This window comes from Blennius ocellaris (assembly GCF_963422515.1).
Source record: "Blennius ocellaris genome assembly, chromosome: 4".
Classification (NCBI taxonomy): Eukaryota; Metazoa; Chordata; class Actinopteri; order Blenniiformes; family Blenniidae; genus Blennius; species Blennius ocellaris.
The window spans coordinates 3,458,521-3,474,504 of record NC_137653.1 but is presented as its reverse complement, the minus strand read 5'-3'; the positions used below and the strand labels follow the sequence as shown (position 1 = coordinate 3,474,504).

The 15,984-nt window shown below is 43.5% G+C and overlaps 1 protein-coding gene across 1 annotated transcript in view; it reads left to right on the top strand.

The window, feature by feature from the left end:
• The window catches only part of il17rd (interleukin 17 receptor D), a 29,247-nt gene that overhangs the window by 13,189 nt on the left and 74 nt on the right, over positions 1-15,984 (top strand). Inside the window, exons 3-16 of the mRNA XM_080494830.1 lie at positions 3,793-3,915; positions 5,939-6,057; positions 7,756-7,876; positions 8,565-8,609; positions 8,757-8,908; positions 9,007-9,072; positions 9,176-9,230; positions 9,334-9,444; positions 9,783-9,967; positions 10,061-10,176; positions 11,827-12,078; positions 12,188-12,766; positions 13,354-13,613; positions 13,769-15,984. The exon at positions 13,769-15,984 is cut by the window's right edge and continues 74 nt beyond it. Of these exons, the coding sequence (XP_080350956.1) occupies positions 3,793-3,915; positions 5,939-6,057; positions 7,756-7,876; positions 8,565-8,609; positions 8,757-8,908; positions 9,007-9,072; positions 9,176-9,230; positions 9,334-9,444; positions 9,783-9,967; positions 10,061-10,176; positions 11,827-12,078; positions 12,188-12,766; positions 13,354-13,613; positions 13,769-13,920 (2,336 nt within the window). The 3' untranslated portion in view covers positions 13,921-15,984. The remainder of the gene's footprint in view (positions 1-3,792; positions 3,916-5,938; positions 6,058-7,755; positions 7,877-8,564; positions 8,610-8,756; positions 8,909-9,006; positions 9,073-9,175; positions 9,231-9,333; positions 9,445-9,782; positions 9,968-10,060; positions 10,177-11,826; positions 12,079-12,187; positions 12,767-13,353; positions 13,614-13,768) is intronic.

Below are 15,984 nucleotides of genomic sequence, written 5' to 3'. Positions count from 1 at the left end.
CCGGCTCTCTGGGAGATGAGCGAACAGGATGTACACAAAGGATCGTGGTGCAGCTTGAATTTCCAGTTGTGGGGCCCCCAGACGGCGGCTCTCTTCCAAGTGGTGACACTGAACCCTGGAAAGCAGCTCGTTGATCATGCAAATTCATAAGGGGACTTTTTTTTTTTTGTTTCCTCAAAAATACCAGAAACGACAAACGTGTAAATCAACAATGCGAGCTGTGGTGGAAACTGGATCATGATGAAGAAGGGACCCCGACAGGATAACGACACCGTTTTCCGTGTTCAGTGTCAATGAGCATCATTTTCAAATCATTGTCTTAATCTCTCGCTTTAACAATAATCCTGCAGAAGTGATGGATACAGCGATCATTTTTCTCTCATCATAAGCTAACCTGACGCTCCTGATTTATTGTGCTTGACAATGGCATAATCCTAATATCTCAATTGTGTATGTGGTTATGCTAATAAATGTCACTGCATCTCTCAAGTAATGACACAGCACAGGAGCCAGGTTGCATAAGTAACTGCTTCAGATGTCGCGAGGAAAGTCGAGTACGTTCAAATCACAAGAGTAAAAAACTTTGTGTTGCCGTGACGACACCAGGAGATCAAAATATACCAAACATTTGTAATAAAACCCACATGCTCATGCCACCAGGGTAAAAGCTGACGCCTGAGATTACTTCATATTTTCTTGTTGTGTTTTGCACCACAAAGCCTCGCCTCTTCTGCATCTGAACCCCCACCTCTCCTCCTCCACCCCCACCTCTCTTCCTCCTCCTCCTCCTCCACCTCCTCCTCCTCCTCCTCCTCTCCTTTTGTTCTCCTCTTTCTAAAAGTCAAGTTCCTGAGCCGTAGCCGATCCCTGCCTCCTGCTTTTGTCCGTGACCATGAGCGAGGAGCCGCTTTCAGATTACGTTTGTGTGTGTGTGTGTGTGTGTGTGTGTGTGTGTGTGTGTGTGTGTGTGTGTGTGTGTGTGTGTGTGTGTGTGTGTGTGTGTGTGTGTGTGTGTGTGTGTGTGTGTGTGTGTGTGTGTGTGTGTGTGTGTGTGTGCAGGTAATCCCTGTATCTGTCACCACATTTACTATTTTAACAACAACGTCTTGCAGAAAACAAATAAAAACATGTCGATTAATGAAACTGACTTCACAAGTTCTCAAAATCTGAATCTAAATGGTTACGATATTGTATGAAAATAAATATGTGTTGGATACTTTATCTTCACAATATCGAATTAGTCTAATGAAAAATGTACTTTTACTTATATAATATATCTAAAACATACCGGGCACAATATAAATATCGTCACCACGATGATAGAATCCAGATGAAATGGCCGTTTCTTTCCGGCTATTACTATTTCAACTGTTTTCTCCAAACTAAAGATTCACATGCTTTAAGATTCACATTATTTCACAAATTATTCCTTACTTTTTATTGGGTTTTTTTGCTGTTTTTTTACACTTTTAATCGGTCACCTGGTGGTCATAGAGGCTCATTACAACTAGGTAAACTAACATTAAAAATAGCTGTTTTCTGCTAAATACAAAGTTTATTTCATCAGGTCCCAACAAATGCCGGAAAGCCTAAAGAAAAAAAAAATTTTTCTTAAGAAGCTTGATTCCATGAAGGGTCAATGCAGAGATCAAAGGTCAAGAGGTCATGTGATTGAAGCAAGGATGATCCTCAGAGCAGAAATAAAAACCAGCGAACTTCAAACCAAAGTGAAGCACTGAGGTGTTTCAGCCTGTGTGTGTGTGTGTGTGTGTGTGTGTGTGTGTGTGTGTGTGTGTGTGTGTGTGTGTGTGTGTGTGTGTGTGTGTGTGTGTGTGTGTGTGTGTGTGTGTGTGTGTGTGTGTGTGTGTGTGTGTGTGTGTGTGTGTGTGTGTGTGTGTGTGTGTGTGTGTGAAATGTTTAAATTTGGAAATTTTTGGGGTATTTTTTATATACTCCCTTTGCAAGTTTCTGAAAGCCCCACATATTGTATATTAACGTACATCCAAGGGTCACGATGTGGCTTTAGTACCAATGTCACAGTTTGATGAAGGATAATATTAGCCAGGTCGTATTTATGGGTTATTTTAAAGGACATTTGCACTTAAATGAGCTCTGACCATCAGAAAAATCATCAAAACTGTTTAATGATAGCTGATAGCTTTGGGATTAGTGTGGCCATCCTTTAACTTTCGGCTCTATTTACACAACATAACATAACACAAAAAGCTAAACTTTGGTTGCATTCGGAGTCACTGAAAACTCAACTTTTTGAAAAAATATCATGTTTTCCTGTTATCCTTTTGCTCGATAGTACTCATGGCGCTCACATCTGGCTGACTCATAAACTATTAAATGTAAATCATTGAGGCTCATGATACATTATTAAAATCTGCTGCATATTTGATTGCAAATAGTACAAATATATAGTATTTTATGGAAGACTTGGATCTATTTAATGACTTTTTATCCTAGAAATGGTGACATATGAGAGACTTTGGTGGGTAAAAAGCTTCTCAACATTAGTTTATGAATGTCTGAAAGATGCATTGATGTATAGAAATACCCTGAGAAAATCTCTCTGGGGTATTTTAATGAATTGGCCATAAATGGTTAAAACAGTAAAGCTGTTGATGGGAAATATTTGATTAACTTCACTTCGTGATATAACGGCACAGATTTCCCATGAAGAAGATTTTTGAAATCTGACCCGTCACACTTTGAATAGTGACGATGATGATGATGAGATGCCCTGTGATAGGTGACGAAGATACGTCTTGACTCTTCCTTTGCTTCTAAACCTGGAAGGAGGAAGAGGAGGTGACGACTGAGTGAACTTTGACCTTTCATCTGTCCTCTTCATCTCTCCGCTGCTTTGTCGTTGAAAGGAACGTATAAAGATTAGGAAACGGAGGAAGAAGAGCTACAATCTTCCTTTTACATGCTTTGGAGGATGAGGAGGATGAGGAGGAGGAAGCAGAGCAACCAGCCGTGACCTTCTCTTTTAGCCCTGAACATGACCCCCCGCTTTTGAGCAGGACGACCAGGCTGGAGGAAGAGGAGCACTGACTCGTGTCCACTCCTGTGTTCTTCATCCTCCATAAGCTCCTGGTTCCCAGCGTCCTCCTCCTCCTCCTCCTCTTCGTCAATGGGTGGTTGGCAGGAGGAAAGAGGAGCAGTCAGTCGTGTCTGAGCTCACACCCTCTTTTCTTTCTGCTTCCGAACTCTGCTTTTTCTCCTCCGTGCTCTCGGTTTATGGCTGACTGCTCTTCCTCCTCCTCTTCCTCCTCCTCTTCCTCCTCCTCCTCCTCCTCGCCATCATCCGGCTCTCGATCTTCATTCTTCACTACATAAAACAAAGATATTATTGCCAAATGCCAAAGAGGTTGTAATATGGACAGTCTTTTGGTCTCTCATCAGATAAAGTCTGAACAAAAAGCTGCTGTGATTAGCATTAGCATTATTCTGTATCCACGATAGCTGTGATTAGCATTAGCATTATACTCTATCCACAGTAGCTGTGATTACCATTAGCATTAATCTCTATCCACTGTAGCTGTGATTCGCATTAGCATTATTTTGTATCCACGGTAGCTGTGATTAGCATTAGCCTCTTGAATTTAGTGTGTTAAATTCAGGACGTGTTATTTATGTTGTATTGTGAACAGAAAATAAGGTTTCATAAGAAATCACCTTTTGCAACCTTTGCATTCGACTCGTCAGCCGTAACGTTGCCGGAAAAGATTGTTGTAGAATCACAAAGTGTTTTTCAGCGGTGCGATTGTCTCTCTGCAGATTGTTCGTTAAACTACCCGCTGGGCAAACACGTGATCCATGAAGTCGCCAACGTGTCCTTCAGTCATCTGGCCTGCGAGGACCAGGCCGCCGTGGTCGTCCACTGGTCCGCAAGTCCACTAGGTACCGACGGCCTGTTTACCTGTTTACCTGTTTACCTGTTTATCTGTTTGTTGATCCTCTTACCTGTCTGCTAAACGACACGCTTACCTGGATGCTCGTCAACCCACCCGGTTACATGTTTTCTCACATGCTTCCATCTCTGTGACACTGCTTCCCTGTCCTCTCACCTGTCTGTTTTACCCGTCTGCTCACCTGTTTACCCGTCTGCTCGCCTGTTTGTTTACCGTCAGGTTGTTTACACAGTTCAGGGGAGAGGGGAAGGTTCTCTGGAGGAAGGACGAGGGCGTGAAGCCTTCAAAGTGCTCGAATCTTCGAGATTAACCGAGTTCTGTGTGATGGAGTCCCTTTGATCTGGACCAGAGAGAGAGAGAGAGAGAGAGAGCGAGAGAGAGAGAGAGAGAGAGAGAGAGAGACACACACACAGGGGTTCACCTTACACCGAGCCAACATTCACATTCCTTCACGGTCAAATCTGGGTATTGTTGTGTGAGATGTGATCCTCTCTCTCTCTCTCTCTCTCTCTCTCTCTCTCTCTCTCTCTCTCTCTCTCTCTCTCACATGAAAAAAAAAATAGAAAGAGACACATTTTCCAAGTCAAACTCACACGTGAACAGACGACAACACTTGTAGTTTGCAAGTCGGACAATTGCCCCTGATGACTAAAGATGTGAAAATGCACCTGTTGAGGTTTCCCAGTCCTTCTCTGTCAAATCGCTTAAATTCAATACATTTTGTCGCCTAACAATCTTCTTTATGGTTCATATTTCGTGTAAATAACGTCAACATGTCCAACCACTCCTGCTCATGTGCACTACAGCCGGAGCAGAGAGTTCAACAGCGCCCACCTGTGGTTCTGCATGAATATTACACCATTGCTAGGTTTTCAACTATTGCCTAGTAAAAGGGCGTCTTTTTTCACAATTGATCACCTGAAATGTCGTCGTGTCAGCAGGATCTTAGGTTCTCAGATACGGAGGCTTTATGAATGATTCAGACGGAGCCGTACAGAGTGGTTATTTTGTCATAAAAAAATTTTTAAAAAGCTACACGGAACAATTTCAGAAGCTTCTCAACAACAACATGTACAAAGACCCGTAATAGAAGGAAACTGGCATAAATCTACATTAAGATTGATGGAGGTTGTTTAATTTTCTGCTGAGAAAAAGCCTGAGACATGTAGAGACCAAGCGGCTCACGTCACCCTGCTGCTAATATGCAAAACATCGTCATCTGTGAGAGGAAGAGAGGAAGAAGTGCCAGAAGGCAGAAAAACCTGTCGGACCGCCGCTCTCTCCCTCTGCTAATAGGAGAAACATGTCCGGTGGATGAAAAGGTGCAATTACATGACAGATGTGTCTTCAAAGAGGAGGAGGAGGCGGAGGAGGAGGAGGAGGAGGAGGAGGAAACAAGGAAGGGAGGAGAGGGAAGGAGATGAGGAAATGATGGGAGGGGAAAAGATGAGCAGGGAAACATTAGGAGGAGGGAGGAAAAGAGGAGAACAAGGAGGAGAAGTGTGGTGGGCAGCCCACTGGTGGGCTCTGAAGGTACTGCAGGTGGGCCGTGAGAATGAAGTTATTTTGTCATTGAGTTTAGTTTTCAAAAATAATTTGTACAGAGACATATTTCAATTAAAAAGTGGAAAAAAGTGGCGGGAAAAAAATATATAAAGTTGGTTTCCCATTGGAGTGTGTGAGTGAGAAACTGGATTCAACAAAACACTCAAACCTGAAAGATGTGATTTATTGTGCATTTATCATCGCTATTGAATTCTTCTTCTTCTGGATCAAATGTTTGAGGGAAATTGATCTCAGCCTCATACTTTGATTGAGTGCTGATATCAAAGAAGAGTTAATGATTTTACACGACAACGTTTTGAAGTGAAAACGTAAAAACCTATTCACACGTTTTGAGTCTTCGTTTACACGACGACGGCGTTTCGGAAACGCCTACGACTCCGTCGTCGTGGAAACGGGCGGGAAGCAACTGCGAGTGAGAAACACGAGTCCTTGTTCTGTCTCTGCAGGAATCGAACACATCCGAGGCTTCAGGGTTTATCTGGAGGACAAGAATCCGGAGGGGAAACAGTGTCAGCACCTCGTCCTGAAAGACCCCCGGCAGCTCAACTTCTCCTACAGGACCACGGTAGGACACCAGAGGACAATCCCTTTCAGATTGAAGTCCGCCGCCACGGTGGGGGGGGGGGGAACTGGTCCCGAGCCGACACACACGAGACAAACACTTCACCCTCTCACTGAACATCTGTGTGTATTCATCGCGTTATCCTTTAAACATCTGAGGCCCCGGAGGCTTAAAATAATTACCGCTCAGTGTCAAACGGGCCGAGTGAACAGACATTGAAGTCACTTCTACAAAACCAACAGAGTTTATTGTCTCCCGATTTAGAGCTCAGCGTTTTTTCTTTTTTCTAATGTTCATCGCTGGCTTTTTATTAACCAACTCCAACCCGGTCGGACGTACGTGAAAATCTTCTTTCATCCTGCACAAGTGGAAAAAATAATCACACAAACCATGAGAGGGAGGGAATCGTGAGCAAAAGCCTTCAGGTGGTCAGGATTTACAGCAGCGGGTTTTCAAAGTGTTGGGCAGGCGTCCTCTGGGGGGCGCTAGGGAGCTTTGGAAAAAGGTAGATGGGGGGGTGCCTTTTCACAGCAAGAATTAAAAAAGAGGGAGAGAGAGAGAGAGAGAGAGAGATAAACACACAACTTTATTGGAGTTTTTTTTGTCGGAAAAGAAAAAAAATGTTGTGCAGGGGACAGACACCCTCATAAATAAATCAATAAACAAATAAATGAATAAATATAAACTTGATATGAAGAAAAATTGTTTAAAATAAAAAAAAAGTGATTTTTAAAGCTGAATTTATTGTATTGTCAAAAGATTAATTAGAATAAGCTTTTGCAGACTCTATAGAAAGACAAGATTTTTTTTTATTCATCCTGCAAGAGCACACTAAGAGAATTAAAAAAGTTAGACAGTTATAATCTGAAATGACACTTAGCAGTATTGAACAAAACATTTATAATATGCAAACACACTCTTTAAAGAGAAAATGTGCATATTTCTAATATTTCCAGTGGGGAAGTGGTTCAGTGTCTTAAATTCAACTGATTAGAAGTGTCCCAACAAGAAGCAGAATTGTTCTTTGTTTTTTGTTTTTTAATTGCCTGCAGATCCAAACAGCTGTTAACAATAATATGTTGTTCTGTGGAAAAACATCCGGGATCCAAGCAGAAATTCCGATTTGGAAGGCACTTATCCTCCCACACACTGAAACCCCTCTAGTCCTCTGTCGTAAGTCAATTAAATGATGAAGTCACTTGCTGACTATCTATTAAATGCTGACTTATCTATTTTTTAGGCACACAAAAAATTAAGAAGACTTCACGACTTCACTGTTTTAATATACTCAATATCCAATTAAAAATTTAATTGAAATCAGGTTAAAGGAGCAGCAGCAGGAGAATAATATGTAAGATATTTAAGAACGTGGAAAAGATTAATGACCGAATCGCTTGTGAGTCAGTTTATCAGACTTTGTGTGCTTGATCGTCTCATTATGTGCGATGTTGAGTTAAATCAGGACAACACAACACATGAAAACCATTTTTCAGTCTCAACCTTGGCACTTTAACGTGGCCGTCATAAAATTAATGAACATTTCGCCTGATGAGTAACGCAAAGGTCCACTCTGTGTTTTATTAACACAAATATTTACAGGCCGTTGGCTCACTTCCTCATTTCCTCTCAATTAAACCACGCTCGTGTTTTCTGCTTTAATCTGACTTTTTTTTTGTTTATTTGTTTGTTTTCCTCACACAGAAGCTGAGCAGTCAGCCGTTCAGCGGTTTGACCTTTGACACCGACTACATGGTCCGAGTGGTTCCTTTCCCGTCTCTGATGAACGAGAGTTTCTTCCCTCCGTCTTTCCTCAGGACCAACTGTGAGTCCGACTCTCCTCTCATGTTACAGGCGGAGCCACGTCACGAGCAATTACCTGATAAGACGTTTCTCCCGTTGTCGTTATAACATTTGCCAATAAATTAATAAGTTATTTGACAATTGAAGTAGCATTACAATAAGCCGAACAAAATGCAATGACTGCGGCCGATATTCTCAATAAACACACGAATACAGCTGCATTTATTGGAAAAATAAGCTTTTTTTTGCAGGTTTTGGGATGTTTGTGTATCAAAAATATGTTCAGACGATGAAAAAGTCCTTTATTCATGCAAGGCAGCAGTTTCTCTCTCGATCATGGATATAAAACTTATTTTTTACTATTTTATTACATTACTGGCAAATTATTAGACAACAATTATGCAATAATGGTCAATAGCATAATAACTGCCATGAATAATAACAAGATGTTTTATAACTATAATTGAGAAAGTGCTGCTTTGTATGAATCCTCAATGAATGAATATGATGATTTATCCATCAAAATGTAAATAACCTGCAAAAAAGAAGGTTTTATTTCCGAGAAATGCAGCTCTAATTATGCATTGTTCCAAAATCAGTTAAATTACATTCAAAATGCAATTTTGACACGGCGGGATGAGGTCCAACCACAAACTCTTGCTATAACTCTGTGTGTGTGTTTCTGTGTTGTTTTTGTTTGTTTGGGACAGCGTGTGAAGTTCTGCTGGGGTCTGACAACCTGGTGTGCAAGCCGTGTAAGTTCCCTCCGTTTTCAGGCTCCGTTTGAACGATGAATGAGGTTTTATAACCTTGTATTATTGTTCTGATCGCGTTTGTTTTGGTTTTTTTCATTGCGTATTTGAAGCGCTTCAGCGTCTGATTGTGTGTCTCTCACTGTGCAGTCTGGAAACCAAAGACCCTGAACGTTTCCCAGCTGGGGTCAAACCTCCACGTGACCTTCGACCAGGCGCCGGCCTCCTTCGGCTTCCTCTTCTACTACCTGTACTACAAACTGCGGCAGGACGGACCGTTCAGGCTGCAGCGCTGCAAACCTGTGAGACACTCAAGGACAAACACAACCAGCAGTTCGAAGAAACAAGGCTTTTTTTTTTTTTTTTGTAATTCTTAAATGCATTTTTTTCCTCTCGTTAGGACTTGAACCAGCTCAGAATAACATGCATCCTCCAGGACGTCACTCCGGGAACCTACACTATAGAGGTACTTGAACGCACCACGCTCACAAGGTTTCTGATCTTTACTGGAAATGTCATCCAGGTTGAATTTACCATTATTTTGTTTGTTTGTTTTTTTGCTGAATCAGCTGAGAGACGACAGCAACATGACCAGGAGGCAAACTCAGTACCACGTCAGCCAAGGTCAGACACACACACACACACACACACACACACACACACACACACACTACACGCACTCCTCATGCAGCCGTCTCAATCTGAGTGTGTTTATTTCATCCCCCAGTGCACTCGCCGTGGGCGGGGCCTATCCGTGCCATGGCCATCACAGTGCCGCTGGTCATCATGTCGGCCTTCGCCACACTCTTCACCGTCATGTGTCGCAAGAAGCAGCAAGGTGAGAAAAACAAGCGTCGGCGTGAATCTTCATGTCGCTGTGGTTTAATCTCCTGCCTGTTGATCAGCTGCGTCGTATAAAACTTTATTCTAATTCAAACAGATGTAAATATTTAAAAATTTTTTTTGGTTTTTCACGTGTTGACAACCGAAACACAATACTTATTCACATTGTTTAAGATCCAGAAAACATCCACACTGTAGAGCATCTTCCTCCTATCTGATGTAACTCAGTTAATGATGACTCGCTGAATGCTAATGCTAATGCTAAAGTAACATTTACAGGAGATACATTTGCACTGCATGTGGACATGAACCCTCCTGTTGCCTTCCCTTCAGAGAACATCTACAGTCAGCTGGACGAGGAGAGCAGCGAGTCGTCCAACCAGAGCGCGGCTCTGAGCGCCGACCGTCCGTGGCCCCGCCCCAAAGTCTTCGTCTGCTACTCCAACCGGGACTGTCCCAAACACACCAGCGTCATCCAGAGCTTCGCCTACTTCCTGCAGGACTTCTGCAACTGCGAGGTGAGACCGGTGGAGGGGGGGGGGGGGGGGGGGGGGACCAGAGCTGGGTGCGCAGAGCGAGAATTAAAACCTAAACGTCTGTGTCTCGCCCAGGTGGTGCTCGACCTGTGGGAACACCTGGAGATGTGCAAAGAGGGTCACATGTCGTGGCTCAGCAGGCAGCTGGACGACGCCAACTTCATCATCACCGTCTGCTCCAAAGGACTACGGTACTCGCCCGCTCCCAGCAGCGGGACTTTTCTTTTGTGCAAATGTGATTTTGAAAACGATAAAGCCAAGCTCACGATGTGTGGTGTGCCCAACGGAAGATTCCAGACTCCAGGTCGGGAAACCACCTGATTATAAATCTTTTTTTTTTTTCTTTCTTTCTTTCTTTGAACCATTCTTGGATTTTATTTGGGAGTAATTTGTTTTTAGCTTTGTACATAATTTCTTTTTTTTTTTTTTAATACAGAGGATAGGAAAGACAGAGAGATAGACTGGGTGGGGAGATACATACAATACCCTTGTTAGTGCTACATACATTTTTTTTTTCATTATAATACAATAATCACAGTGATCCAAATATTTTCCAACTGCCATGAGATTAAACCAGCCTGAGCAACAACAGAGCAAAAACCAAAATAATCACAACAATGATAGTAAAGACATAAACAAAAGGACACAAAACAAAGAACAAAACAAAAAAAAACTAACAAACAGATTATAAATCTCATCTGCATTTTCACCTGGGATATTGTGAATATTGTGTAAACTGGGCCTCAGTAAAACTACCAGTAAAGATATACACTGACTCTACGACACTGCCACCTAGTGGCTGCCGCTAAAAAAAAAAAAAACCCTCACCGAAATTAAAAAGTGTCACCTTTCTGAACATTGCAGTCCAGTGTGTGTGTGTGTTGGTAAATGGGTGTGTGAAGGTTGGATGTTGGTCCTGTTTGTCCAGTTTGTGTTCAGTTTACGCCCGGCTTTCGTTCGCCGCACGCTACCTGGCGAAGTTCTTGTGAAAAATATTCAGAGTAAAAGAACGGTGACGTAAAAGTTTTGATTTAGTCACTTAAGAAAATACTCTATTTCCACGATGTCCTCTGTAATTCTATAGTTGCTGTGTGTGTTGAGAGATTACTGTAGATCTCGAGGTATTTACTCCCTAAATTCTATTGGTTTTGTAAATGAATTTAATGTCCAACAACTCTGCTTTACTCGGATTTAACTTTGTACTTCATATTGAAATTTTGTTTGAATTTCGTTGACATTTAACTGGAGTGCACTTCATATGTTAGTTGCCTCATGAACATACATGACACACACTCAGACCCTCCATTTGTTGGATGAAAATTAAGTCAATTTGTCACATTTATAACTGTTTGTGTGAATTTTCACTCTTTATACTGATTTTTTTTTTTTTTTTACGATAATGTATGTTTTTCTATTCTATTTTATATATGGGACTTTTTACAGAAAACTTACAAAGTGCTTTACAAGGAAATGTCAAGTAAACGTATAGTGTGAGAAGAAGAAAATGTCCATTTTATTCACTGAATATTAGCTAAGACAGAATGTACAGCGGTTAAAGACAGAAAATTACATGAAGAAACATGGGAATGTGTTCAATTCAGAGTGATCATGAGTATATTTGTTTGTACTGAATAGGATAAAGGTATTTGAAAGGAAGATGTGAGAAATTATCAAACGCAAAAATAGATTAGTTTTTTGCGTAAAGCTTCTGCATGGCAGAAATGATTATTGTGAAAGTGGCAACGTGGATTTTGAAAAAAAAAAAAAAGCAGAAGCCCCATGATCGAGCCCTGAGGTACACCTCAGTCCCCCGGTATATTAACACCCACGTCTTCCTGCAGCTACTTTGTGGAGAAGAAGAGCCGTCGGGGGAAGACGCCGGTCGGCCGGCGCTCCAACGGCAGCGGCGGCTCTCCGGTCGGAGCGTCTGGCGGCGACATGTTCATCGTAGGTGTGGCCATGATCGCCGAGAAGCTGCGGCTGGCGAAGCAGAGCGAAGGCGGCGGAGCTCAGGAGCTGGACCGCTACATGTCGGTGTACTTCGACTACTCGACGGAGAGCGACGTCCCCACCATGCTGAGCCTGGCGCCCCGGTAGGGTCATCGCGCGTTCGCCCGGCGTCCTCTGAACGCCATGCCATGTTTCGGGAACGGGGCCGGACGATCGATCGCTGAAGTGGGGGGGGGGTTTGTGTGGTTTCAGGTTCAAGCTGATGGACCAGCTGCCTCAGCTCTTCAGCCGGCTCCACTCGGGCCAGTCCGGCCTGTCGGACCGCGAGCCGCCGCCGCTCAACGTGTCGCGCAGGAACTACTTCAGGAGCAAGTCTGGACGCTCGCTGTACGTCTCCATCTGCAACATGCACCAGCACATCAGCCAGAACCCCGACTGGTTCGAGAAGCAGCTGTCCCCCGCGGCCCCCGCCTCCTCCTCCTCCTCCTGCGAGGACGCCTCCTCCAAGCATCCCCTGCTCCCCGCCGCTCCCACCCCCGCTCCGAAGACCCCCGGCGCCGAGCAGAGGTTCGATTCCGGCCTGGTGCTGAACGAGGTGGCGGTGAGGACGCCGTCCCCGGAGGGCGCGGAGGGAGCGCCAAGGAGGAACCTGCTCCTCCTGAGCCCGGGCTCCGGGCCCAGCCTCGACCTCAGCCCGAGTCCCAGTCCAGGTCCCAGTCCAGGTCCCAGTCCCAGTCCCAGTCCAGGTCCCAGTCCCGGTCCCAGTCCAGGTGTCTGTCCCAGTCCGGCTCTGCCACACTGCTCCGTGTCCACACTGGCACCCAGTTCGAGGTAAAACGACCTGCTTTCCTTTATATTCACTATAAGAAACAGGAGAAGTAATAAATAACTAATGTTGCTCCGATTACCTGATAACTTTAAGTATTTGGGGATTTTTAAGTCTTTTTATTTATGCCTGTTCCAATTCATGACACATAAACTGAAATATTTCACTCCTTATTTGTTTGATCCTTTAAATTTGAAAATATTACAGAGTTCCACAACATCTACTTTCCTCTTCAGGAAGTCACGGTTGAATATTTGAAAGTGGTTAAAACTTTTTAGGTTATGAGTAGAAATACAGGATGAATTGCAATAATATTCTCATTTTACAAAACGAAACAACATTATCAAAATTAAAATGTCAAAATTCATTAAATAATTTTTTTAAGTATTTTTCTATTCTCTTATCTGCTGCCTTTTGTATTTAAACACAATTTACAGCCTCTTTTAATAACCTTGTATGAGTTGTTTTGTTGTTTTCTAAATATTAAATCATCCTTATTTCTGCAAAACTTCAGTTTATGTGTAATAAGTCTTTTATTTCTAAGGAATTGAGTCTGTCATGAGATCCGTCTGACCTTTGACCCCCCCTTCAGGTCCACCTCGGGGTCGAACTGTAGGATCTCTGGACTTTCCCCGGAGGAGTCGTCGTCGTCGTCGTCGTCCTCGTCCTCGTCCTCGGCCCCGTCGATGAGCCCCGCCTCCGCCCCAGAGGCCCCGCCCCCTCGTGACTCCGGCATCTACGAGTCGTCCGTCCCGTCGTCGGAGCTGTCCATCCCCCTGATGGAGGGGCTGTCACATGACCAGGCCGACTCCTCCTCCCTGGCTGAGAGCGAGTCGTCGTCCTCGGGGCTCGGTAAGGCCGCCATGTTTGACGTGACAGTCGGAACGCGGTACTTTGGCGACGCAGTCTAGCGCGGGAGGCCGCCGGCGGATCGGGCAACCCGTCGCTATTGGTGTAGAAGAGACCGCTCGCCAGTTGTTCCTCACGCCACTCCTCGTGTCTTCCAGGTGACGAGGAGCCGCCTGCCGTCGCGTCGCTTCACTGCGGCGCCGCCACCGTTTGCAAGGCTGAGCTTCACCATCATCACCATCATCATCATCACCACCACCACCACCACCTGGAGCACAGTGATGCGCTCGCGCCTGTCGCGTCGTCGTAGGAGACAGCTCCCGGCCAATCAAAAAGAGGACGGGCCCGGTGATGTCGTCACAGGGCCACAGGTGGACTGGTGTTGAAGCCGTTGCCATGGAAACAAAACTTGTCGGCGCCGGTTATACAAAGAGTTGCGAACTTGGCGGCGGCGGCGACGACACGTTTCATCCCGCGGGACTGAGTGCTGTGAATGTGGTGACACTGATTGTAGGCAACTCCTTGGTAACCATGGTTACCACTGTGACTTTAAGAAAACGTCTTCTGTGCGAGCTGGAGACGCCACTGAGGTTTACACAAGAGTAAACTCCTGACCATTGGTGCGAGTTACTTCTTCGTGGAGTAGTGGGATTACTTTACGGCGAGCCAGTTACTTAAGGAAATAATCAAGATGTCCTCCGGTAAACAGGAGTTTAGTGAGATAGTGACGGAGTCTGTGCTGACAGCGAGACAGCAGCTCTTCCACCACTTCAGTAACGAGAACTGAGTTACTCATTTCACGAAAGTAATCGGTTACTGTCGTGTCACTGCCAGAGGCAACGGGAGTGCAGCTTCCTAACACTGCCGGTAGCCATGGCAACCACTAACTTCTTAAAGTCATATTTTACGGTGACCATGGAAACCACTGAGTTGTAGGACTGTATTTAGGCCTGCAGTTACCATAGCAACGGCCGACCCTTTTGAACAATCTCCACGGTAACCGCTGAGTCCTACAACACCGAGAACAAACGTAACCGTGGCAACGGGAGCGCTCCGGGACCACCTGGCTGCCTGCGGCGCTTGGATCGGCCCATTTCACTGGACTTCTTCACGAAGAGAGGATCTGCCGTCTGGGCGCTGCGTCCTGATTGGCCGCTTGTTTGGCTGATCGCCAGCTGACCCGCGTGTGACTTGATGTTCGGCACCAGAATATGAAGCTGAAACAAACTGTTCAGCACTTTTGGAAGCGCAAATGTGAGAAGAAGCAACTTTTAGCGATGGCTTGTTGGACTTATCAATATAATTTCTTAATCTCAACATTTAGGACAAAAAAAACAACTTCAAACGCACCATTTTGATAAAATGAAATAAACTACAATTCCGTTATTTAATAGTCCCCCCCCCCAAAAAAAACCCATTCAATATTTAACACGGAAATATTTATTGGCCACATTTCAATTTACTTGTAATATTTCATATTTATATGCAACAGTGTGTACTCAGATTGTAAGCACACATACAGACAAAAGAAGTATCGGACATTTTCCTCAACATTTTTGATGCCTTTGTTTTTTTCTGGTGACTGATATTTGAAAAACAAGAATTTACATTTATAGGATATATGTTGAGGCCACATCCTGCCAGGATACAGGAATATCTGTCATATATGTCAAAAAAAGACAACATTATGTAAAATTGGTATAGTTGGGAGTGCAAATAATGAAATAAAAAGCCTAAACAATAAAGTTTGACCCACGTAACTTAAAATGTTTTCGCTTTTTATGCAATTTTTTTTACATTTTTGTGAGAGACACTCTAAAAGTGAAAATGAAATTAGCAAATTATTCAACTCGAGAAGCAAAATCTGACATTTGCTCAACAAAATAACATCAGATTATCATTATCTTATGTAATTACAAAGTTAGAAGGAATTCTGAAAGTGAAATATATTTAAAGGTTGTTAGAAAATACTGACATCATTAAAAAAAAAAAAAGTTCTATCCAGTAAAAATTTGAAAATGTGACGTATGAGCGAGTGATGACAGCATTACTTGGAAACGTGTGGAAGTAAAAAAAAAAAATGTTTGGTTTTCAAGAAAAGTCTACAAAAATGAGAAAGTGATGAGAAAATGGTTGGAAGGAGTTGGATCAAAACAAAATGGGCCAATAAAGCATAACACTATGTTAGTTTTTCTTTGTTCATTATGTGAAAGCAAAAGTCAGAAACATTGACGACAAAAGTTTATTAGGGTCAAAAATAGTATAAAGGAAATCATATCTCTAACTTTAACAATCAAACTTTTCATTTCCGTTACTTCCCTGACTGTGGTCGACTTCTTCTGCATGTTTGAGTTTGTTGGAAGAGAAGATGAAG